Source organism: Rissa tridactyla, chromosome 2 (genome assembly GCF_028500815.1).
Source record: "Rissa tridactyla isolate bRisTri1 chromosome 2, bRisTri1.patW.cur.20221130, whole genome shotgun sequence".
Taxonomy (NCBI): Eukaryota; Metazoa; Chordata; class Aves; order Charadriiformes; family Laridae; genus Rissa; species Rissa tridactyla.
The window spans coordinates 90,819,619-90,845,357 of record NC_071467.1 but is presented as its reverse complement, the minus strand read 5'-3'; the positions used below and the strand labels follow the sequence as shown (position 1 = coordinate 90,845,357).

Below are 25,739 nucleotides of genomic sequence, written 5' to 3'. Positions count from 1 at the left end.
CGTGGTATAAGGGGAAGAGTCTAGCATAGGTTCCACCCAAGTACAGCAGAAACAAGAGGAGTGCATGCATGTGCATGTAGATATGAAAAAAATACCTCTGAAACATGGAAACATTTTACATAGCATTGAAATTATGACCAATTTTCCCTAGCAGAAAGGTTTTTTGCCTCAGTGGACAGAATGCCTCCTGCAAATGCACTCCCGACTCCTCACCGTAGTGCCGTCCAAACCACCCCACGAGAGGCATAACCTTGCTCCTGGCTGCAGCTGTTCTGCAGATGTGGCACTGCCGCCTTTTTCCCATCCTTGCGGGAACAGCCTATGGACACCAAAGCGCGAAATCCATCTTGACCCACACATTTTACTACCAGCTAAATACGTGCTCCAACATTCCCATTTTATCTCGGCGAGGTGTGAAATTCAGTGACAGGCCAGGATCATAGAAAAGCTATAAAAGCAGTGGTTTTCCCCTCATCACGCCCTTTCCCACACCACCTCCCCCTGAAACAAAAGGAATGGAAGAGGAAGAAAACTATTGCTAATACAAGTTACTGTTTAAGGGAAAACCAAAGAAAGGCAAGGGAATGCAAAACTAACTCACCCAATACAGCGAACAGATAGTATCGGGTAGAACACTGTATTTCCTTAATGAGATGAGCATTAATTGTGCTTGTATGACTGACTCAGAATGACACTTGCTTCCAAGCAGCATCAAGAAACACGCTTCGTCATATGGCAAATTTACTCTTTCGCAGATGTTAAACTGAAAACCTCTTTACAATATCTTTGAACATCTATAACTTTGACTTTGCACATTAAATAAAGGCATTTTCAATGCAGCATTCCATCTGGTGTATTAATAGTAAAATCATACTTGTCTAAACACAACAGTTTTGGCTGATAGCTCAGTATCATTTTGTCCTGTTAAGAAGCTTATATGTTCTTGTTCTTCTGCCATGATACAAACTACCTGCCAGACACTCTCCTAGTTCTCCTGGCTGTATTTTTTCATGAATGAACTCGCCAGCACATTTCAAGGTGATGTTTTAAATTTCCCACATCTCCCTTTACGTACACAGAGGTTCTCTTTACTCCCTCTTCCCATATACATGATTTGGCAGCAGAGGGAGGGGAGTGTTTGTTTGGGGGGTTTTTTGGTTGGCTGGTTGGTTTTTACTTTTCCCATGCAGCTATTGTGGTTTTACTCAAAGTGCCAACCATTTAAGTAAATTGTGGAGCAGATCATTAGTAGTATTACAAACTTACTGCTTACTTGTAGCAGAAAAAAGTAACCTGACATAGTCTAAGTAATATCAGAAGACCTAAAAATGCATCTTTCTAATGAAAGGAAAGTGCACTCACCTACTCCCAGAGAAGTATTTTCTTTATACCAGCTTGCTTCTTGAACAGTAAGCAGTGTTTTGTTTTGATTTTTGCAGCTGAATGAACTGTACTGATGACTTCTACCAATACAGAAAACTCAGGGGAGGAACTATAGCCTTAATTAATATGATCATAATTAATTGGTACTCTAATTTACATCTTCTTAGGGGATTATATTTGATTAAAGGCAAAGGAAAACATTTACAAGATTTTTAATGAAGCTTTCACATCTGCTGGTGAAAAACATAAGTTTTAATGCTTTACAGCATAGGATAACCATATAATGTCTGTGTGTTACAGCTAAAAGGGGGATCAGCAGTGGGTGGAAAAAGCTCCTAATTACATCTTCAAGAAATGAAGCTGAGAGACAAAGCAGTTGCTGCTGCTTATTAAATATAGCTGCTCAGCTATATTAAATTAATTCCGTAGCACGCTGCTTTCCACACCCCAGTTTATAGGTCTCTGATGATCCACAAGCTCAAAGTGAATAGTCTACAGGACCATGTGTCGTTTAAATGTTTTTAATTAAAAACTCAGCAGAAATGCACACAGTCCTCCATGAAAAGGCTAAGGGCAAACAGTGGCCGATTGGTACAGAAACCATAGGAACCACTGTCCCAGCGTGATGTCAAAGGGTACCATGAAAACATAAATACCAGTACAAATTTCACCCAGTAGACCGACGTCAGGATCTTAGTCGCTTCAATTTTAAGAAAGGATTGGGCTTTCTATCAGACATCCAGGACTAGCTTTTCCACACCACCTTAGTACTACGAATACACGAGTGTTACTTGTACGCCAGACTAATGGTCGGATACTGTCAAAGTCTCTTCAGGTCCAAACATGTGACTCAGTAACGAGCCAGGTATGTGTGAAAAGCTGTGATGCTCATCATTGGTCACTGCAAAAAAACCTCAGGAGACTAATGACGCCCAGTCATAATAAGCCCCCTTTCCTTCAGGTAGCTTTCAAGTAACTCAAACAAGTGCGCTAGCTTTCAGTCAGAGAACCACGAACCGACATGCAAGCAAGCCACAGCTGTTAGTCCAACACAACATTTCAGATGCAAGCAGATTATAACCAGGATTATAACAGCCTCTAGTTCATCTGCGCAGGTATAAAACAGAAAAATGCTTGCTCATCCATTTACTAAATCCATCTCAGGCGAGTTACTAAAAGAACATTCTGCCTGCAAGGTTCACGGACCTTAACCTTGGTGTCACAGCCAGGGAAAAAGTCTGTAATAAACTCCTCCTCGTTCATGGTGATAAATAACAACTCTTTTCTCTAGAAGTCCCAAAAGGACAGAATTGCCACCAGAACAATGAAGAGGCAAATCCCCTTTCCTAAGAATAACTAGGACAAGGGTAAATTGAGTAAATCAGCAGCTATGACATATTTTGCATTAGTTTTTAAGCTTTGTTTTGCCACTTGAAAAAAAAAAAAGACAAAATCAAAACAAACACCACAAAACAAAAACCACAACAAAAAAACAACCCACTTCCCTCTCCCCCACAAAACCCACAAAAAACAGAAGTACCCTCCAAACAGTACTGTAACTCTGCGGTCCTGCAATTCAGCTCCCTATTGCTCCATTAAAATCTGTCTTTAGATTTAAGAACAGTTTGAACTTTCTTCCTTAAAGCTCCAGGCAATGAGTTACCAAGCACCAAACTATTCTACTGATCCTTTGAGTAATAAGAGTCCTATTACTAGCCAAAACAAGGACACAAATCCTACCACCAGAAACACATTCAAGGGTATTTCTAGCCTCAGACTTTCTAATTAGCTACTGTTCTTTCCAAAGAAGTAATAAAAATGTGTGGATTCATCTGTGGAAGCTCGATGTCGCACCAGCACTTCCGCAGGTTAGGAAAATGGAAACCAGAGTCCCTTACCCTGCTCGTTCAGCCCTCTTGCAGGATTTATGCATCTGTTCTTGTGTTGATTTGTTGAATCCAGTCATGGCATTAGGCAGCTACCTATGCCAAACCTCTGGCTGCAGTCACACCGTTCTCTACATTCTCATCCTAAAGCAACAACATCATTAGCAGCATCAGCAGGCAGCACCTCCTCAGGAAAATACTAAGGTTAAGTCACAGATGGGCTGAGAGAGGTTTCCAACACATTTTTGCTCTAGTGGTTTTTTTTTTTTTTTTAGAGCTTCCAATGGAAGGACAGAGGGAGTTTTGGTGGCAATGGCACAACAGGAAACCACGTCTGGTCTTGTTAAAGATCCATTTGTTCTTTGCCAGATCGGTGGTGATTGCAGAGGTGGGGAAGTGCTGGCACAGCTTCTGCCTTGGCTATGTTTTCCCACATCCATCTGGAATAAGATGGTGAAAATCTCCAGGAACCTCAAAACCACTCCTTGCACCTCAATGAGGTACAGAACTGGACTCGTGAATTTCGAAAAAAACGGGTTTTTTTTTTTAAACATGGATTTTGGAGCATGGAGTAGCTGCTTGTAGGTGTGTGCACACAATACATATAAGATTTTTTATCTGTAAGTCCATCTCTTTAGTAAATATCAGTTTTTCCAACTCTAGGAACATTGTCAGGGTTGGTTTTTCCTCTTTTATTTATTCAGGATACCAAGATCCCCCCATTATTCATGAGAAAGGATTCCCCCCCCTCCCCCCCTTTCTTTGCTGATGATCCAACCATCTCCAATACATTTCAAGGTTTAAGTACACACCTTAACGTTTAGGTAAGACCAACATACTAGATCAGGTTCTCACAACTCAAGAGCTGCCTGCACTGTTCCAGTGAGCACTTTATTTGGAAATTTGCTAACAGCTCAACATCTGTCTCTACCAAGCCATTGCTACCGATAAATAACAAGAAAAGGAACACTCAAAGATTCTCCAAGACAATTTAAGAGAAACAAAAATAAAAGAGCAGAGGCTTTGTTCTTCAAAGTCTAAATAAGCTTTTGCAGATGAACAGCAATTGCTTGCATATCGCAAACACCAGAACCAATTAAAATAATTTTTGGTCTATTTGTATACACCATAAATCAGCTAAATAAATCATAACAGAAAGGCAGGAGTTTATACCATAAATTGCAAAGACTTTAACAAGCGCGCATCGCACCATCCTGAGTATCAGAAGCTTAGCTTGCTCTCACTTCTCAAGTGTCAATGGTGAGGGAAGAGTTAAAAAAACCCTCAGGACTGCTACTTTTAGCCTGGTATTTTAGCCATTAGAATGTTTCCTACTAATCTCTTTTTGCTCCTAAATATTTTTTCAATAGTGTTGATTGCTCCAAGGCTCCTATCTGCAGAACTCTAATGAAACTACAAATAGTATTTAAGCTTAAGACTGAATTATCAAGTATTTTCAGGATATAGAAGGCAGGAAACAGCAACACATTATGTAATTCAGCCATAATATACTGCCATAATAAATATTTAGAAATTCCAAGACTCTCTAAAGAAGCCTTTCGTGCACAGTATCAGCATTCATCCCTTCAGGGTGTAACATGCAGACTGCCTCTCCACAGGGAGTTTTATCTTATTTCATTTTCGTACTGCATTCCACCTCTATGTCGCCAACCAAATTGTTTCCTGTTTTATTGTACAGAAGACCAAGAAAGTGTTCAGTAGTCACTATCTACTTTTAATGCATACTGATGAAATTACCTAGGGCATCTAATGTATCTACTGTTATTTAACTGTAAGAAGAGTCAACAGGGTCACAGAAGGTCCAAAATACTCTATTTTTACACTTAATTTTTACACCTAATATTTAAAATTACTTTACCAACTGCTTTATTTCCATTGTAAAAACTTGGCATTTATGTTTTTATGGGTATCAAATGCTTTGCCCACTTAAGAAGGGGCATTGTCACATAGGTCAGAAGGTAGTTTTTAATTTCATCTCTCAAGAACAACATTACAATAACAACATATACTTATTATGACCACTGGCACAATCTTCCCCTTCTGAAAAGGGACAGTTTCTCTAACCGGATATCAAGAAGCACGAGTTTGGATTTTCTTTCCCGATTTCTAAAATAAATTTATATCAAAATAATATTTTTGGTTTTAAAATTTCTCTATTCTCACTTATCAGACATCAAATCTGAAATAAACATGTATTAAAAAATGCTTCAGTTTAATTGGGACAGACTGAGTTACAGAGGCGTCCCACATCCTACCACAGTCCACTAGTCCTGCTAGAGCACAACGTATTAGCTCCTGAAACCTGCAATATAAACGTTATACAAAAGTAATGCCCAAGAAAGCTTTAAGGGCAGTAACCTGTTGTTTTGAAAGAGCTACGGGTGAATCACAAGTAGCCAGTAACTAAAATGTGAACCCATAGCTCTTTCTAAACAGCGTATGGTTAGCCCATTACTCAAAGGTGCAATGGAAACAACCCTCAGTGCAAAGAGGCCTTAAACAAACTCCTGCCGCATCAGAGATGTTTACAGCTGAAAGCGTTATTTTTATATCTATGCTTTTGAGACGAGTCACTATCATGTCCACTGCCTGAATTAGCGATTACAATCGGAACACTAAACAAATTAATGTCACTGCCTAGTAAAACAACTAATGTTTTGGTTTCTATTCCAAAGACATATACCAAGTCCCCCTACTGACAGTACAGTGAGAGGAGGGGGGAGAAACCATCCTTCCCTTCTCCTATCAAAGGATCAGGCTCTGACTATGCTCAGAAACACCATGTACATCAAGTGCTATCTGCACCTGTAACACCAACAGAGATGTACACTGGTGTCCTAGGCGAAAAAAAGTCAACATAAAAGTTGGAATAATAAGAAAATCCTTTTTTTTTTTTTTTTAAACAAAAGCAAAAAACCAGTAATCTCCATGAGCTTGGGGCACAGCCACGTCATGACTGGAGCGTGCTAATAATAGTGCCTGACACAGTAAAAACAGTTATCACGTTGCAAAGTCTGAATTATTCCCACAGAACACAACACTTGAAAAATCCTAAAGCATTTATTTTTCCAGAGCAGTTTTATAAACATAACCTAGTCATTAGAATATGCAAGTATAATTTATAAAGTGACTTATAAAGTACTTATTACGACTAAATGGCTGTAACACGTACATTCTGGTGGGGAAGCATATGAACTTCTGAGACCAGCCCATCTTTGAACCTCTACGCTGCAGCTTGTGCTTTGAAGTAGGAAACCATAAATGGAAGTTGTTGCTTTCTTCACTTCACGTATGAGATGAAAGGTCCTTACAAAATGCACGTAGGATGCCACGATGACAGATCCGAGAAGGAAAGTGGTAACACAGAGGAGCTACAGTCCTTGCTACAGGGAACTTCAGATCTACATTAGCAGCACAAGCCAAAGGGACAACCCAACACACCATCCTACCTTGCTGGTGCAGTTAAACTCCGCTGCTCCTCACTATGAAATAAAGCCATTTCTTAAGAGGCAGATGGATACCCTCCCCTCTGCAGAAGTTTGTTTTAAATGGGCTAGCTCAGGGAACAGCAGCATCTTAGCTACAGATGTGCTGGAACATGCCTCAAAAGTGTGGGTTTCTGGAGGAAGGATTCGAAAAAAGTTAGACATATAGATGAGAAGGGAGGAGGGTCGGGTTTTAAAGATTATTATGCATTAAGGCACTCCTGGTTTGGGGGTAAAAGGGTAGGAAAGTAGTTTGTATCCACTGTCAGCTGCTCAGTAAGGATCTTAAGTCATCACAGGTGAAGCATGATGGTGGTTTGCAGGTGGTGAAACAGCCTGAGGCCAAGTAAACAATTTACACTAGACTTTGTTTTCAGCTTTCTGAGACACATACTGTAACATTTTTTACTTTTTTTTTTTAAATTAAAGATTTTAAAATTCTTTTCATAGGTAGAGAATGAAGAACTCTGAGCTATGGGGCAAAGCTACTCTAAATCCAGTGGTATTTAACCAGGAATTATGCAATAGACCTTCCCACTTACAAACTTACAAAATCAAGTTCTTTAAAGACGAAAAAAAATCCCACAAAAACCCAAAATGAATAACATATAACTTAATATATAGCTTCTTATTAAAAAAACAAAACAAAACACAAACCACAAAACAAGAGAAAATACTATTCCTGTACCACTCCACAGGAGGCTGCTGTTTCTGTTTTGGTTTGTTTTAAATATAAAGCCAAAAATCAGAGTAGGAGTATTGCAGCAAACAGACTGTGTTACAAGCTGTAGAAGGGACTGAAGAAACAGTTTATTCGGGTCCCAACACCAGTTGCGTAGCACACAAGTTTCTGCGTGCTTGGGATCTTCCTCTTCTGAGCAACACCTGAGACACGTACAGAAAAATAATTCCATGATCTTCTATAATACTAACAATGCATGCTAAAAAGATTCTTCTGTGACACCTCTCGTACACAAATAAATCTAGTGTATTTGAAGATGTCCCTGCTCATTGCAGGGGGGTTGGTTAAATGACCTTTAAAGGTCTCTTCCAACTCAAACCACTCTATATGTCTATGATTTTATTTAATACACAACCAACAGCCTCTTCCCAGCTCTCTTTCCGTGCACACACCTACATACATACAATTGGACTTTCCTGACCAGGAAAACACTACAGGCTACACTAGCCTATAGCTACCTTTTATTTAGGTTTGACAGAGATGTACAAATTTATTCATTTTAAAAATTGAATTTAATTCAAAAATTCCGTTCTTAAAGTTGCCTGGAGAATATTTCTCTTCGAGGAACAAATACCATAGCCTCCAATCTGACTTTTGCTAAGTACTGTACCTCTGCACTGATGGCCTACTGGCGTACAGCTGTTGTGGAGTTCATCTTGTGCAAGGTGAGGTTCGTGTCTCCAGCACCTGGGATGAAGGCACCCAGATATGCCATTAGCAAACGAGACAAATATTCTCAGAGTTGACTTGGTACAAAAAGGAAGATCTAGCTCAGGGTGAAGACATTTATGGCATAACTGTCTTTATTGGCGAAAATTATGCCAGGTTCAGCTTTCACATACAATGTGGTTGTGTAGTTACAAGGAGCCATGGTCACAAATCACTGTAACAGAGTCTTTGCCCGTAAAATGCTGCACAATTTTCTACCTCTATTACCTCACTGGCCCCTACAACTCATTCAGATGGATGCCAAATGGCAAAGAGAAATTTAAGCTGTGGAGGACAGTACGTCTATACAGCAGTTAAAATAGAGCTTTGGACTCAAAAAGACTGACACAAGGCATTAGCCCCCAGGAGTCTCCGCTTACCTTTAAAATTACCTTGTTGGCAACAGAATTATTTAGTGACCAGCCATATCAAGGAAAGGGTGTAGCAGGATGCCGATGGTGTTTTTTGCGCATGAAACCCACTCTCAAAAGCATCATCCCTACGCTGAGGCTTGTTTTGGTGCTTGCAGGGCATTGGTTTATTTGTTACTTTAAAAAAAGGTGAGGTCCAGAGAATAACTTTTAGTCCTAAATGTGACATAATGGAACATTTTCCTAACTTGGTCTGAGGGGAGGGAGTGTGTGGAAAATCAGTTTCTCTGTCAAAGTGGAAACATGTGCATGTGGCAGATGATGATGTTCCTTTCCAAATTTCACCGTATCCTAGTGTCCTACTGTTTAATGTGGCGACAAATAGGTGGCTTCACTCCCATGTGTATCCTATATTCCCCTTCCCACTACGGGAGTCAGACCTGCAAAACTATCCAGAAGCAAGAGTAGGCTGCTACAGATCACCGAGCTTTCAGTATCTGTATATTTTGTATTTTTACATCTTATTATTGTTGTAGATAGTTGTATCCACTAGCCCCCCTGGGACAAGGCTTGGCCTATTTTTCAAGAGCAACTTGAAGATTAGGAGGTGGGAACAGATGGTTCTAGTCAAAGCCTTTTAAATCAGTTCCAAAGTGTAATATTTTCACATACTCCCCATGCTTACCACACATCTAAAAAGAAAGAAAAGAAAAAAAAAAAAGAGAGAAGAAAAGAAAAAACCTTAAATCAAAAAGTGACAGAAAAGGAGAGAAAAGATAAAACGGACTAATTTCTTCAGTCTGGCTTTTGTACTTTAACTTAATACGTAATGAAACAGCCAGTCTACTACACTTGTACTATTATCATTACATTTAGCACATGACATGACAAACATTTGAAATCTTTAGCATTATTAATATAGGGAAAATAGCTTTGATGGCATTCCAAGTAAAACATCTGTGCCACACAATGCAACTAAGTGTTATAACAATGCAGTTCAACATGTCTAAAATGTGATATCTAATAATAAGAATTTAATAAACAGTTAACAGAGCACTCTTTTCTGCTATCCTATCTCTTAATAATTTCATGCATCTTTTGTATAACAGTTTCCCACATAACGCTATAAAGAAAAAAAAAAACAGGGAAAATAACGAACATAAGAGTTAAGAGACAAAATACATCTGATTAATAGTCAAAAGCAACAGTACAGATAGTATAGCCTCCAGATTTCATTGCCTGTCAGGCAAGCAATTTCTCATTTTAAACACAGCATTTTAAAAATAATTACGATATGTTTCCATGTTAAGAGAAATACAGTAATTAGAACCCTGCGGGAAAACTACCATTTTACAAAGATCCTTTAAATCAGTCATTGACAAAATTAATTATTTCTCTATTGCCCTCTCATTTTCAATCACAATTTCTAAAGTAAAGTTTTTTAAAACTAGTTCTAAATGTTATGAGACAAAGTGGGCAAATACACTAATACATGTACTAATAACAATTTCAGTAAAGGAAACAAAGTGGGGACAGGCCACTATAGATTTGTCAGGAAAAAAATAATCTCTACACCTACGTTTCCCCTTATTTATAGGTTACAAATAATCACATCCGTGCTTAAGTTTTTTAAAATGCATTTATAGGAAATATTTTCAACTACAATTTTATAACATACTGACAAAAATGATATCTTAAATGAGCAGATTTAATTTACCAAGTATACAGTTTCTGATTTCATGCAAATCTAGTCAGGTTGTACAGATTGCTTTACGTAGGCTGAAAGCTAAAGAAAGCAAAAAATTAGCACTAATTCACGAAGATCAAGAGCATACAACCACCACCACCACCGACGCCGTTCAAACAGCAGTCTGCAATTAAAGCCAGGAATAGACACGTTAGAAACCTTAGTCTGAAGTTAAGGTGTCTAACAGTGCATTAGTGGAAGTGAATCAAAGAGTTATTTCCACTTAACTTCATTTAAATTACGTCCTAACATTACAGCGTGATACTGCCGACTAGAAGAGATGTTATAACCGCAGTAGGGCCCACTTAGTGTTTAGGAGATGCGTATCCAGCAGGGAGACATTAACACACAAATGAACCAAATGGCACCTAAGCAAAGGCCTAGTGACAGCCAGATTTCCATACACCCATGTGCCCCTTGGGATGTTCTTTTCAAACTCGTAGGCACAGTGAATGAAAGCCACTTCAAAAAGTTTAAATGTTATTTGTGAAGTTTTTATTCATGACGTTTAATTACATTATGGAAAAAGTTCCTCTTCAAATATTAAAGACAAAACGCTCATCCTTCCACACCCCACATAAAACCAAAAGTGCCTGCCTACTGAAAAAAAAATAATCCAACCATAAATTAAAATTTAAGCTACGTTTAATTAAGGTTCAATTGCTTCCTTGCCTTGAAACGTAATTACGTTTTCAATATATTGTTCTTGTGATCTTTAAATCTTCAAATTATTTATACTCCATGGCATTAGAAAGCCACATGTTTCACTTTGTAAATAGCGCAGTTTGTGAACATGTTAACATCTAACAGTAAATATGCATATGTAACATGTCATTAAGAAAGATACCTCTCCTATAAAAATGTTAACATTTGCTTACAGAAGCAAAGTCAACTTTAATCTACACTTGCTGACAGAGAGGATAATATATTGCAGACAGTTCTTTTTTATCCATGGGTCTCACTATGTTAAACTTTCTTTTGCTTCCCGTCCCCGCTACTATTTTGTTTTGTTTTAAAGCAAACCATTCGTGGACGAAAAATATTTCAGCTTTATTAAGGAAACCACAGAATCAATGGAAAAATTGACTTGTGAATGAGGACAGGTTTTCATGCTAGTGTTAGGTGTATTTTTCAATCATTAAATTGCAACAATATTAGTGTTCTTAGATTACTAAATCTACACTGAGGCTATCATAAATTACTTCTATTGATCAGTTGCATGTCGTTATTGTGAAATTTTGACTTCAATATGACTCGATGCTAATCATCAGATTTCCAATTATTTATTTTAAGTTGAAGCATTGGAGAGAAAGTTCAAGTCATTTGCTTTGATTTACTTAGTATAAATAAAGAATACCCTGCACTAATATTTATAGAGGAATTCTAGTTCAGTACCTTAACCACGAATTTAAGGCAACAAATTACAAGTAGTAAACTACTTACACAATTTAAACAAGGTTAACAGTATGTGATTCTCCAAAAACTACCTGAAGTTTTGGTCCTCAACTGACTTGTATGGCATTCTTTTAAATCTTAATGAGCGTCCAGCATTTACAGTCCAACTTTCTAATGCATATTTCCCATCACTGGAAACCGTTTAATAAAAATAAAGCAGCAACAGATATAGTAACACTATAAAATGCAATTACTCATTGGAATTTGCAACATGCAGTAATGATAGTCCGATACACCTAAGCGTGACACGACAAAAAACGCACAACAGCTAGAAATACTGATACCTGGACATCGTCGAAGTATTAGACGCAGAACAGTACTGAAAACTTGCAAGCACAAAATACTCCCAAGCACTGTAGAGAATCCCTTCCAGTGACTTGAGTGGCCTTCGGATCAGACCTCATGACAAGTCAATCAGTCCCATTTTCATTCATTAAAATTATTGCAACCAGATTCAGGAAAATCCAGTACGAGAAAAAAAACCAAAAACCTGAAAGGTTTTACAGTATTTCTTGTGTAGTACATTTGAAAAGAATTCTCATTTATCAGCTATTTACATACCATATTGTTTCAATTAAGTTGTACCTTTTGGAATCTGCAGGGAGAATTATATACCCTTTTATTTCAGATAAAACTTGCAAAGACTGCTACTATAATTAAAGCTTAATACATGGACAAGATTACAGTATAGAATAGATCAGTATCATAAATAATTAGCATCTTACATTATCCTCTACTCCATGGAAGTTTTAGTCTCTATTTTTTCAGTGGAACTGGCATTTTAGATAATGTGGTTTTAGTAAACTAACTGAATCTTTTACTAGCTCCATAGACTCAGGTGTGCTGAATGTATGCAATGTTTTGAGGAGCATTTTAGAGCTTTGCAATTAAATTTTACTGCCCAGCTAACTAAATACAGGTTGCATATGCCTTGTAATTAAAATACATCATTTCTGGAGGATGTTCTTTGCCACAGTGGAGTTCCAGAGACATGTCAAAGGAAAAAATATCACACCAGTATAAAATTAGAAAAGCTCCATGGAACTCACAGCTTGTTACACAAACACACGCACAAAGCTTTAAAAAAATTTCAAGAACATTAAGCGTATTAAAATCTTTAAAGCAACGCTTCAAACCTCTAGCATCCTTTAATTTGTTTTTACATCCTTGTTTGATGCTGTATCCTTTGTTCTGATGCTATGCCAGTGAAATTGCATCACCGTGAAGCAACATTATGCAAGAATGTCTGGCTAAAATTAAAATGCTATTTCTCAGCATCACATAGTTACAGGAAAAATGCAGATCGGGCATTCACAGTGCAATTATGCAAGCCAGTATATTCAAGTAAATACTTAATGAAAAAATAAGGCAATGGAAAGCTACTAAGGAGAGCTGTATAGGAAGATAAACCACCAGACTGCTCCCTCCTGTTGCTCTAACTATGCTTTTGGAGTCCGAGTCTGTCGCCAAAGATGCTCGATACAGCTCCATTTCAAAAAGTCAGAGCGATAAAAACTAATAGAAGCTGAGGAGTTCTTCATGCAATGGCAGATGGCAGACAGTACTGAATTTTTAAAACAAAACGTTTTTCCAAACAATCTGCTGTTATGTAAAACATACCTAACTTCTCTGCAAAACACTGATAAAGACGTTCTCTCTCTCCTGACCCAAGTGTTCCGTACAAGCGGGGAACGCTCAGTTGTTCCTAAGTTATAGCTCTTCATCACTTCTGAAGAGAACCGAGACATTTCTCGAGTAACTGTTTTCTGCCTGCTAAAATGTAACACAGCAGCATCACAATAAGATTAAACTGCAGCAACACTATTTAAACTAATCTGATTCCAAATTCAGATGGATTATCAATAAATACCAGATGTACAGTGTTTACAAAGTAGGCAGTCGTCTCATTCACAGGAGACACTCCGTTAAGATGCAATATTCCATACGGATTCCCTCAAGATCATTGCTATAAACAGAAAAATGAACACAACATCGAGTGATCCTAAACATCCCAAAATGACAACTTCTATTTTTTCCTAACCAATAAATTTTTCAACATAGCTAAATGGAGCAACTATGTCTACTCTCAATATCCACAAAATTTATTGACATTAATGAAGTAGCAAAAAAAAAAAATAAAATCTCATTACAGTTCTGGAACTCATAAACAAATTACGTTTTATCTTCAATTTCTAAAATGGTCAAGGAAAAAGAGAAACTTGTGTCCACAGACTATTGTAACAGTGGAATTAATCCCTGCTGATATAAATGTGTTCTGTCACTCCCGACCACACAGCCGTTCTAAATCATAGGTTGTGTGAGCTTAAGTGTGCGCGTCCCATTGCAACAGTTCTTCGACAGAAATGTTTTGTGTGCTTTAAGTTATCTCTATGCTGGTTTACGCTCTAAGAAAATAAGCGAAACCATTTTTACCGCAGAAAATATTTTATTTCTCTTGTTTTGCATGCCTGTAAAACATCCCGAGCAGCTTTAAGACGCGCAGTGCGTTTCTTCCACCGACGAAGGAAGTCGAGAGGATACGCATAATTTTTAAAGCTGCATAAACCACAAAGCCAAACTTACACAGAACAAAGAATAAAACTAGCGTTACTCAGCAAGAAGTCTAGAAACATGCACGCACACATACACCCCAGCAGTCCTAATAATCCTACAGGAAAAAAAGAAATACTGCTTTGTTATGCAAATATACCATTTCAAAATTGAGAAAATTAAATGATGTCATTCAAGCTAATATCCTTACCTCAATGGAAAAAGAGGCAAGAGACAACAACAATCCTCCCTCCCCACTAACCCCCTCACAAACATTTATTTTGGTGAGTTTTGGCTTAAATAGGAGTCTGCGGCACCTAGTCCCAAGAAGAATTACAGAGAGAGTGAGGGAGCTGCTTATTTAGAAAAGTCTGTGTTTGTTCTGCCAACTTAATTTATCTGAGTTATCAGTGCAATGCACATTTTATTGCATATTCACAGATATTTCACAGGTTCCATTTACAGTGTTTAGAACAGCAACTTAGTAAATGCTTTCTAAAAATATAAGAACAACCACATTATTTCTTCTAAGAATTTAATTAATATGCCTCCACGGAAGCATGTTCAGAGGCACAATAAAAGTTTTAAAACAAGATATACCAAATTAACTTAATACTTAGCAAGAGGAAAAAACGGATTAAGGTAGCTTCACATTATTACTCATCCAACAAATCACATGCAATTCCTACATTTAATAGCAGCGCTTTACCAGTGTTAAAATAGCAGATATTGCACGTTGTTGTTATATCAACATTTTTCCTAAAATTGTGACTTTCATTTTAAGATATTAAATAAAAATTAAAAAAAAAACCAACAAAAAAACACCAAAATACATGCAGACCCAACTCAGCCAGCTGTATGAACAGTAAATTAACCATAATGAAAAAGCTCCAGAAGTCAGAGCTATTATAGTAGCACTTCCTATAGCGTACGATGAACGATACCGAAAATCACCTACACCCCCACAGACCTGTCTTACCCTCTGATTTCAGTAAACTGTAGCAGCTAGCACAAGTTGCAATACTTCAAACTGAATCAAATACGCTTTTCTTTAAACCTGTAAGAAATAAATTACACGGTGGTTTGGTTTTCTTACTAGCCAGCTGAAGGGGGTGGATGGATCACTAAAATACCAAGTTTGAGAAAAAGAAACATTATATGAGAAACAAGTTATTGCAATAGAGACCTGCCAGGTATCACCGAGCTGTTGTAACAATTTTTCAGGCAATTTGGTTACAAAGCATCTGTTTACAGAAAGTAAAACCCTCATTTTGGTCCATCAGAAATATAAACGGTAAAGCTAATGCTTAGCCAGGACGGTTGCACTCAGAGATGTAACAGAAATAAAGTGTTTTGTAACTTTAACATAGCACCCCATATTGACTTTTCCAGCCTTGACATAATTTGTAGTCTACCCTAGTCACACTATAATAATAATTTCTCAACTTCTTTTCTATCCTCCTCCTATGATATCTTAAAAACTCAGGGCTTAAGCAATCATTGACATCAAAGTTAAAGCCTTCAATTCTACCTTTTATTTTGGGCTCGTCCTACTACAAAATTTTAGATGCAGATGAGCGTACAACAAAATATGTTAATGCCTAGATGACCACAGCTATTTTGCAGCCACTAATTTTGTAGTTAATAAATACTAAGTCAAACGCTATACTACTTTTATTAATCAAACACTTCTCAAGACAGATCTGCAGCTTGACTCATTTTAATAGCAAATCTAATTTTGGGGATCGGAGCAGAACAGACTGCAGCTCTTTTTCTAAAAATGCTGACATTTGAGCAAACCTTACCAAAGAATGCTTGCCTGATTGAGGACTGACATTTCCTTTCTCTAACTCGCTTAACTAAAAAATAGGCATTCTGGCCAATTCCTACAGTACCCCAAGGCAGCTGTATATCACTTTCAGTTGCAACTTGTGAATACTTTCTTTTTCTTTCTGTCTCTTTATTTTGACATGCATATTATATTAGCTGATTTCAATCATGTTGCATGAGTGGATGACATACCTTAAAAGATTAAGTTTTGCCACCTGGGACTATTCCAGAAATTCAGTACTTTATAGCATCTCATACCCTTCTTCATCCTCTATTCGCCCGCCTTATCAATAGTAGCTTTCTTTCCTATTTTATGCCTAACGACAAGTTGTTCAAGGCTGCAGTTGAGACAAGTCAGCTTGAAGTGTCATTCCCCCTCTCATTCCCATTGCAGGAGGGAGCTGCTCCATTGTGTGCAACGCTCTGCTGCCATCTATTTGACACAAGAAATACAACGCCGCGAATACCACAACCGCGTCTGCCTTCCCTTTCCCCAGCAGCAGCTATTGGAAGAAAACGATCAGGGAATTTTTTTTTGATCGCTCCTCTCCGCTCGCACCCAGACACAGAAGTCACTGCGGTAATTACTTTTGCGCTTAGAAATAGCTACGATTACAGCAGAGATTTGGTTATTGAAAATATAACGAAGCTCTCCTCCCTAACAAGGGAATCCAATTTAACAGCCTTCTTCCGTTTATAACCTCAAACAAGAGGCCAGTTCTAAAGTTTGATTTAAAGCAATTATTTTCAAATTTGTAATTTAATTATGTGGCAATAGAGGTCATTGAGGGCTACAGCTAACTGGAGCCATAGCACTGAAGGAACACGGATTCGCCCGCCGCTCGTCCCTCTTCACTACATCAGACTTAAAATTCAGAAGTCAGTCAGGAAGTCAAATTACGGAGCCTTGAAGCAGAAACCACACACAAAGCATGAGATGAAGGAGGTGGTACTTTATCCGTCATCGGGGTCGCAAAGATAAACACCACTTCATTCATCACAGCATTCAGCCTGCTTCGTATGCGATTGCACAACGCAGGAATAGCAGCTAAAAAATGTCCCTAACTTGCATTTGTGAAACATCATGCAAGAGACGCCCACTGAAGCTGCAAAAAAATTCAAAAGGAATCTATAATCTTCAATTACAGATTCATGACAGCGTACATTCTGCTGTTTAATTACCAAGCCATACGGAAAAGTTCTATTTCAGGGTTCAACCTGGTCCTTTTCACATCCCCGATTAAGTACTCAAACGCTTCATTTTTCTACATGGTTGCTTTCCCAATACACTTACAAAACTTATTGGTAGAAACGTGCTTCAGCATTTACCCTGGAAGTGACCCATAAGAAAAAACAACAAAATGAAAGATTAAAAAAGCAGAAACGTAGCAAGTTATTCACAGAAACTGTAAATAAGGTCACTGCAATCCAAAAGCATATGAGCTCTTGTGTATTTTTCTATAGAGGAGGAACAAGGGTAGGGAAACAAGGAGGGGTTTTGCTGAGGGAGGAGAGGGGGCACGTAAGGAGAAAACGAAAGGTGTGATAGGAGGGCACAGAGGCCATACCAGCCTGCAGCACAAGTCATGAGATACCTTCTGTGGTAATAAAACGTACTCATAAACATAATACCTTCATTTTCTCATTGGTATTGACATAAATAGTACTTGGTCTGGGGAGCAATTTGTTAATACTTGTATTTGCTAATACATACTAGTACCACTGAGTGCGTTACTCCATTGTTCTTTTTATGTATTCATAACATTTACAGCCATAATACATATATTTAACTATTAAAGTCAATCTGTCTAATAATATTAATAATTGCACTAAGTTCCTTAGTAACGCTTGGTTTTAAATCTATTTGGTCTGACAATACAAGCTGCAATTACAAAGACTGTGTAAAGTTGCCATAAATATTTAGTGGACCAAGTGAAGAGACATACAAAATGCCAATTGCTGGCTATTACTGGAATTACCTTTCTTTCTAGGCCGCACACAAAATCTGTTTGAACAGGTACTGCAAGTATTATATTAAAAAAAATTGCCTGGAATAATCCAAGTGTAAAACTACCTAAAACCTGATTTGCTTAAAAGGAATTAGATTACTTAAAGAGTTTCAGCTACACACAGCAAAACAACACTATAAGCATTTGAAAGAAACACTTGAGAGTCTTATTCTGCCCTCTGGTGCGCTCCATCCCACAAGGACAAAACATCCTGCACAAAACCCAGGAACGCATCCGAGCAACTCCAACAGCCTGAAGTTAAAGCACGTGCTGAGCTACATTAAGACCGCTCAGCGCCTTACAGGATCGTACACTGGATGATACCAGCACGAGTGAAAGCAGTAAAGCGTTCTGCAGGACAGAAGGTAGCCCAGCTAATTTTTAATTCCTTTGCATTTACGGCAGAGAGCCTAATTGCCCTGGCTAAGGACCAAGACCCCATCATGTAAAGCACTGCACAAATACAGAATTTGCTGTTTTGCACAACAATTTTCTAGTGAGGCTGTGTTCACGAGGCTGGCGTTATGAGCTGCCACCACCAGTAAATAGATGACAGGAGATGATGGACAGGCACCCAAGCACACCACAGAACACAGTACCACAGGCCCATCTTATGCTAATCAGAGGCACCCCAGGGCAACAGGTTTCATATTCATAGTCTTATTATAGCACAAATCAGGTTTGGAAACTCACTTTTTCGCTAATAAAAGGAACTGCCATACACGCTAAATTAGAAGTAATTCGATATCATCTTGAGACAATAAAATATTCTATAAAGCATAACTATAAAATTCTGTAACTCCATAAAATTCTGTTAGGCTTATTTTTGCCTATGAATAAGTCTTACTACATCTCTACAATGAAGTGCTGCTAATATTTTTTCCAATTAACTACACTAGATCTTGTTACACTGAACAGCCAAACTGCTTGTTTTATAACACACACACAAGAAATCCATTAATTTTCTCAGAAGCCGTGAGCTTCTGTGACATTCATAACAAGCTTAAAACCTATGCAATAACATAACAGCACAACAATGCATACTGAACGATAAGACCCATGAGGTACAGTAGATAAAACATTTATTATGCAAGCTGTAATGCACAATTCTAAGCCTTGTTACTAACGCAATAGTGGAAAAGCTTTACAATTAATTCCTTGAATTATTTAGCCTGCAGTTTCATACAAGCAAGATTCTATCAAACTAAGAAAACAACTTTCGCCGTGAGGAAGCATTGCAGGATCGGAACCAAAACAGGTAAGTACACAGTTAGCATATAAGCACCCAAGTAACATCATTAAGATCACCGATTGGTATTTATGTGTGATGTAAAAAAAAAGAAATGCAACCTACAAACTAGTAGTCCATGTTTAACACATGGACTACAATGCCAAAACATGTCTCCAGCGCAAAAGAACTATTTTCAGAGCTAATCTACCAAATAGGCAATAGCAACAATCACTAGAATCTATTTTACTTCAGTGTTATTGACGTGGTTAAATTTAAGCCAAACCAAATTGAAGGGTTTTCAAAAAAAGGATCCTAACAGTGAGCTGTTCTGTAAGGAGGGCACATTCCCCAACCTGGCTATTGAATGGCGTGAGGACGGACCTTGAAAGGATCCCGGAACTCAACAATCAGGAGACTTCAGTTCTCAGTTCTGGGCTAAGTTATTTGAGCTTGTGCCTCGACTTTCCTCGTAGCTAAGTACTCACTGGATACATGCAGTGGAAGTACCTTCTTCATATGAGACTGCCTCAGAGTGACACCATCCTCTCCTACACAGACTTTCTCATAGATTAATTTCAACTATGCATGGATAGAAAGGGGACTGGCCCTGTAAGATCACTGATAAAACCTGCAGGAGAAAGTCAGCAATAGATAATTAAAATTATTTGATTCACTTGTGTCCTAAACAGAAGGATGCCAGCTGCCATGCCGTGTCTCAAACACTGCCTTACTGCCTTCCTCACCATAAAGTTGCACAGCACCATCTCCCCCTCCAAAGTGTTCATAACCACAGTTACAAGTGCAGGAAGAAGCATCCCATAAAAGACTACGGTGGGAAACGAAAAAGACCACCAGGTTCACTATATTCACTGTCACCAGGGAAGTGATCTTTTTCCTCTACAGTGCTGAGTGGTGAGACCACTGCGCATTCTGGGCTCCCAGTACAGACATAACACACCCACAAAGGGCCACAAAGGACTGAAGGGTTGGAGCATCTGTCATATGAGAAGAGTCTGAGAAAGCTGGGTTTGTTTAGCCTGAAGACAACTCAGAGGGGGAATCTGAGTGATGTGTATAAAAATATCTGATGGGTGGTAGGAAGAGTAAAGATGACTGAGACAGTGACAGAGACTGACTTCTCCGTGGTATCCAGTGACAGGAGGTGAGGCAATGGGCACAAACTGAAATACAGGAAATGCCATTTAAAAATATGAAAAAGTTTGTGGTGGTGGGTGGTTTTTTGTTGGTTTTGGTTTTTTTTTTTTTTTTTTTTTTTTACTGTGAGGGTGATGGAACTGCACAAGTGAGGGAACAGGATGCTCAGGGAGGTTGTGGAGTCTCCATCCTACTTAAAACTTGACTCTGCAACCTGTTCTAGCTGACTCTGCTTTGAGTAGTGGGTTGGACTAGACAGTCTCCAAAGGTCCCTTCCAACCTTCAACCATTCTGTGATTCTGTAAAATTATATGATGTAAACTTTTGCTTGTGTACTTCAAGTTCCCGCTCCCTGCAGCAATCCCACCTTCCCACCACCCAGCATGCAAGCTCTAACTTCAGGATGCAACAGAGACACAGGTGAGCACAGGTTTTTACATAAGTTGGATTTTTCCTCCATGGGCACTGAAGACATTGTTGCTTTTTTTGTTTTTCTTTTTTCTTCTTCATCTTCCCTGCTGCCACTCTACCCTCCATGCAACATGAAAACAGACACAGTCACATTAACAAGCACGGGGTTGAAACCAATTAGTAGTTCATAACACGTTTGGTTCACAGCGATTAGGGGTCAGTATTTGATACAGATAAAAACACAAAATAATCAGAAATGCGTAAGTTCTTGAATTTTGCCAGCATGGGAAAAGAGAAGGCTAAAGGTCTCCCAAGGCTGAGGGACTTCTCTGTGGAGAGCACAAAAATATAGTAGCAAAAATGAAGGAGCTAGAGGTAAAGCTGCATTCAATAGACAAGTGAAATAGATGCTTACTTGAATGAGGGGTTACATGTTAAAAGTCCTTTGATTTTTACATTTGACCTTTCAACTAACAGTGGTAGGATTCGCTTCTTAAAATTAAATCCTGCATGACTCCAAGCACCCACATGCCTGCAACGACTTACAACTAAATAGAACCTCAGTATCCCCTAAACTAAAGAACAATAAAAACCAAACCCACCACGTATATCTCTTGCAAGGTGGGGAAAAAAAACAAACCAACCAAACTGAGCATTTACTGACTTTCTTTAAATGTAGTTATGTGCAAGTAAGGATTTACTCTTCAATAATACGTCCACGTTGCATATGTACGGAACAGCTATCACAGAAAAGTCAACCCATTATTTTCGTATCTCATAAAATACATTCACTATGAAATTTCTCGCAACAAATAAGCAGGCAAAATAACCTACTACCCAATACAATTTAAAAGAGTAAACTGAGCAATTGTGGCTACCTGCACTACAGCCAAATTGGAGTGGGCTATTTAATACGTGACTACTAGCATAGTAATATCCATAAAACCATTTCTTTAGTCCTACATCTAACCGCTCAGTGCAAAAAGTTTCAAGTTCTGAAAGCAAGAGATCTTTTACTAAAGGCATACTGCCTTTTTGCTTCAGAAATTTGTAGAAGAGTATTTACCAGCTCCACCAGTTCAGTACAACTCAGAACAAAAATAAAAAATCCTACAGCACAGTCAAATACTGATGAGATCACTTGTCCTTCAGAAAAAATAGTTACAAGTTCGTATCTTTGTGTGTGCATTTACTGAAACACTGTGCAAGAAGAGATATTTACATCATTTTAGCCAACCTAGCATTTGGACAATGGATTTTCAAGACATTCAACAGAGGGGTACCCGTATACAGTTATGGATAACAAAATTTAGATGAAGCCATCTGCATGCTACGTATCCATAATAACAGATTATTATTTAGAATCAATATACTGTAAACAATCACTCCCATGAAACCTAATTAAATGAAAACAAATCATGGTCAGCACACCAGATGCCCAAACCACCAAAAGGCAAAGCACCAGGACACATAAAGACTGAATAGAGAAATGAGGCTAAACTGTTTACTTAGTAACTATGAAGTGAATGTGCTACTGTTTTCTGAACGTCCAACGGAGAAGCTACAGTGCAGAGAGCTAATCCCCATTTCTCACCAAAACGGACAGGAATGCACACTGGATAATTTGTTCCTACTGATGATATCATTCTGTTAAGTTTACTGTTTTTAATAAGGAGCAAGTTTCAGTATTCGCTCACTTTCTCCCATGTACAAGATCAGATCAGCCTCTCAGTGACCTACTTTATGACTCATAGTCCTCACTGTTTATGATTCAGAAAAACGTCTTCTCTGACAGTATTTCCCAGACTACTGTGGGTTCATTCCAAGAACCAATTTCATCTTCATTGGTTTCCTACAGGAAACCAGACCAACTTCCTATTATTTTATTTTCCTTCATTTCAGCATGGCTCACATAAACTAACTGGAAGCGAGAGTGATAGAAAACTTTATTTTGCATAAACACAAGCCAACCTAAACACCACCAAAAAATACTGAAGACGTCACTGGTTCAAAGTCACCAGAATGTGAAGCAAGCTAAGATTAGAAGTTCTTTTCCCTCCTTCCCCAAACATGATACACACAGGCAAAAAGAGTAAGTTTACATAACCAAGGTTTAATGGGAAGGGCTGTTCAGGTCTCTGGTGAAAACATTCACCCCTAACAGGTAGCCAAGTTCTACTTCCTCTTCTAAGACTAGGAATTGTTTTTTTAACGGTAAGCACTGTTGGACTGCTTTTAAGTCCTATTGATACCATAGTCAAGTCCTCCAGTCACCTCAGTCAACAGAGCTGGGATGCCTAGTTTCTCTCCTCAACTGCAACAACAGACGTGTTACTGGACACGCTAGGAAGCATAAGCGGGACACCCTGAAGAAGTCCATCTAGATTTCCAGTAGAACTTCTAACGTCACCTAAGTATTGGCCTGGCGCATTCAGGCTAGCTTTTAAGAGAGCCATTTTGATGTCTCCTCATTGTGCTCCAAGGCACATTAGATCTCCAAAAGCCAAGACTCAGTGCCAGATCTTCATGGGCTCAAAATGTTCATGCAGTGAGATACTTGAGGAATAAACTTTCCCAGAGCCTGTGGCAATGCCATGCAAGAACCTATAGCAGTATCACCACCAACACCACGCCCTTCATGCCCTCCCAGTTGCTGTGATTTGAGCTGTACTTGTCAAGGTCAAGTTACTCATCTTCAACAAGTCCTTCTTATTTCAGTTTCTACAACTTGATTTTTCCAACCAAAACCCCAGAAATGCTATAATATTGCAAGTAGCAGCAAAGCTGTTTTCTCTACTTGTTGGTAAATTTTTCAAAGAATACCACCTGCATGAAAACTGGTATAGGCAAAGCTTCTCTAGAAGTGATACTCAGATACACGTATAGATTTTAATGCAAACAGAATAACGTGGTTCTAAGTGGTTTGACCTAGCAACACTGCATAACTGCGCCACTAAGACCGATCCGCAAACTCTACAGCAAAAGTTGCTTCACATGTTAGAAAAATCAGATTTTAAGCCTGTAGATTTTGTTGATAATGACAATTTAACCTCACTTATTCTGACACCTTAATATATATACATTTGCAGGACTCATTCAGTAATTCAGCACCGCAGCAAATCACTGCCTTGACTTAAGGCAGTGTTAAAGTCAGCTGTTGTTAGAACAGCTATAAATCCTGCAGTCTAAAATAATCAAAGCAGTATACCACCACTAACAGGTATTTGCAATTCTCAGTGCTAGAAGCTACTCACCTTGACATGGCTCTGAGCTCCCAGGTTGTATATCTCTGTAGGTTTGACTTCATTAATGATCTTCACCAGGCAGGTGCTGTCCGTGAGATCACCATAGTGCAGCTTCATGTCTTCAGAGTTTAAGAAGACAGAGTTAATACACTTTAGTCCCAGAAAAATATGGCATTCTTGGTCCAAATCCTACTCCAGTTATAAAAATCCAAGTAAACATTTATTAGAAAAAGTTAAGAGATCATCAGCTGAACAAGGTTTTGCTTGTTAGTTTTGTTCCCCCGCCTCCCCCTGCTTCAAGCATAACATGTATTTTCCTGCAGGAGTAATGAATACCATTTCAGATTCTCTTTTCAATAATCTGATTTACCTAGCAACATTTATATCATTTGTTTAATAGTTTACGCTTCATTAACCCAGCTTGTACAAATTAGATAAGTGCCTATACAGGATTTCAGCCACTAAAAAAAGCGCCCACTATTTTAGTTTAGGCTTCCAGTTTTTCCAACCACAAAGGTTTTTAATAACTTCTTAAGTATACACTGACAGCATTCTCCTGCTTCCCAAAATGTTACACATGTTTACGTTCCTCACTGTGAATAATTTCACAACACTACAAAAATGCCTAAGGTCCAAGATGAACATTCAGGCAACATTACAGTTCAACCCACTGCATTTATTACTATTGTTTTTCTGTTTGAAAATATAGATACACACTGGAAAGGAATTTCAAAGAACACTGTAACTGTCAATGAAACACACTTCATGATATTGCACACCAAAGTCTCACACATGGTTCGATACGTCAGTCACACAGCTGGTAAACTGTTATTCATCATTTTCCAATTGAGTTACTTTCTAATTTGTGTATGAAAGAGTAGGTGTCTTTTTTGATTTTTTTGATGTCAAAATTACGAGCAGGTTGCAATGACTCATCAACTTGTCCTTGGTTTCAGACCCTGAACTGTCAAGAAATTATTCCAGAAGTGAAATTCACTGTGATAAAACTGGTCTCATTTTCCTCTTATAAAAAAAAAAATAAATAAAAAACCCCATACCACTACACTGCTATTCGTATATCTAGTTAAAAAAAAAAATTTTAAAAAAAATTCTTGTTATAGCTATTGATGAATTAGCTGTTTACATTTACTTGCCATATTTATATAGATTTTAATTTGATGGTTTTGACCTTAATAAATTTATGTTTACATTGCAGTCTCTCCAGGAAAAACAAGAAATTCCTATTTTGGTACAGTTTAGCAGTCTTCCCATTTGACAATAGTCACCACTTTTTGGGGGCTGTATCCTCTACAGATATAATCAACTAAATTTTTTTTTTTTTTCTAATCCTGAAACCAAGAAATACAAGCTTTAATACAAGAGACTACCATATGAATCCACAGTACATTTTTTTTAAAAAGCTGTAGAGATATGTGAACTTTGCTTTTATTTAAGCTGGTTTGGGGGGTTATTTATTTATTTTTTAAACAGTTTAAGGCAGCAAGGAAGT

At 38.1% G+C, this 25,739-nt stretch overlaps 1 protein-coding gene across 3 annotated transcripts in view; it reads right to left on the bottom strand.

Moving 5' to 3' along the window:
- GMDS (GDP-mannose 4,6-dehydratase) overlaps positions 1-25,739 on the bottom strand; it is a 427,577-nt gene that overhangs the window by 326,295 nt on the left and 75,543 nt on the right. For all 3 annotated transcript variants that reach the window (XM_054190299.1, XM_054190301.1, XM_054190300.1), the window contains exon 4: positions 24,239-24,348. In XM_054190299.1, the coding sequence (XP_054046274.1) occupies positions 24,239-24,348 (110 nt within the window). The remainder of the gene's footprint in view (positions 1-24,238; positions 24,349-25,739) is intronic.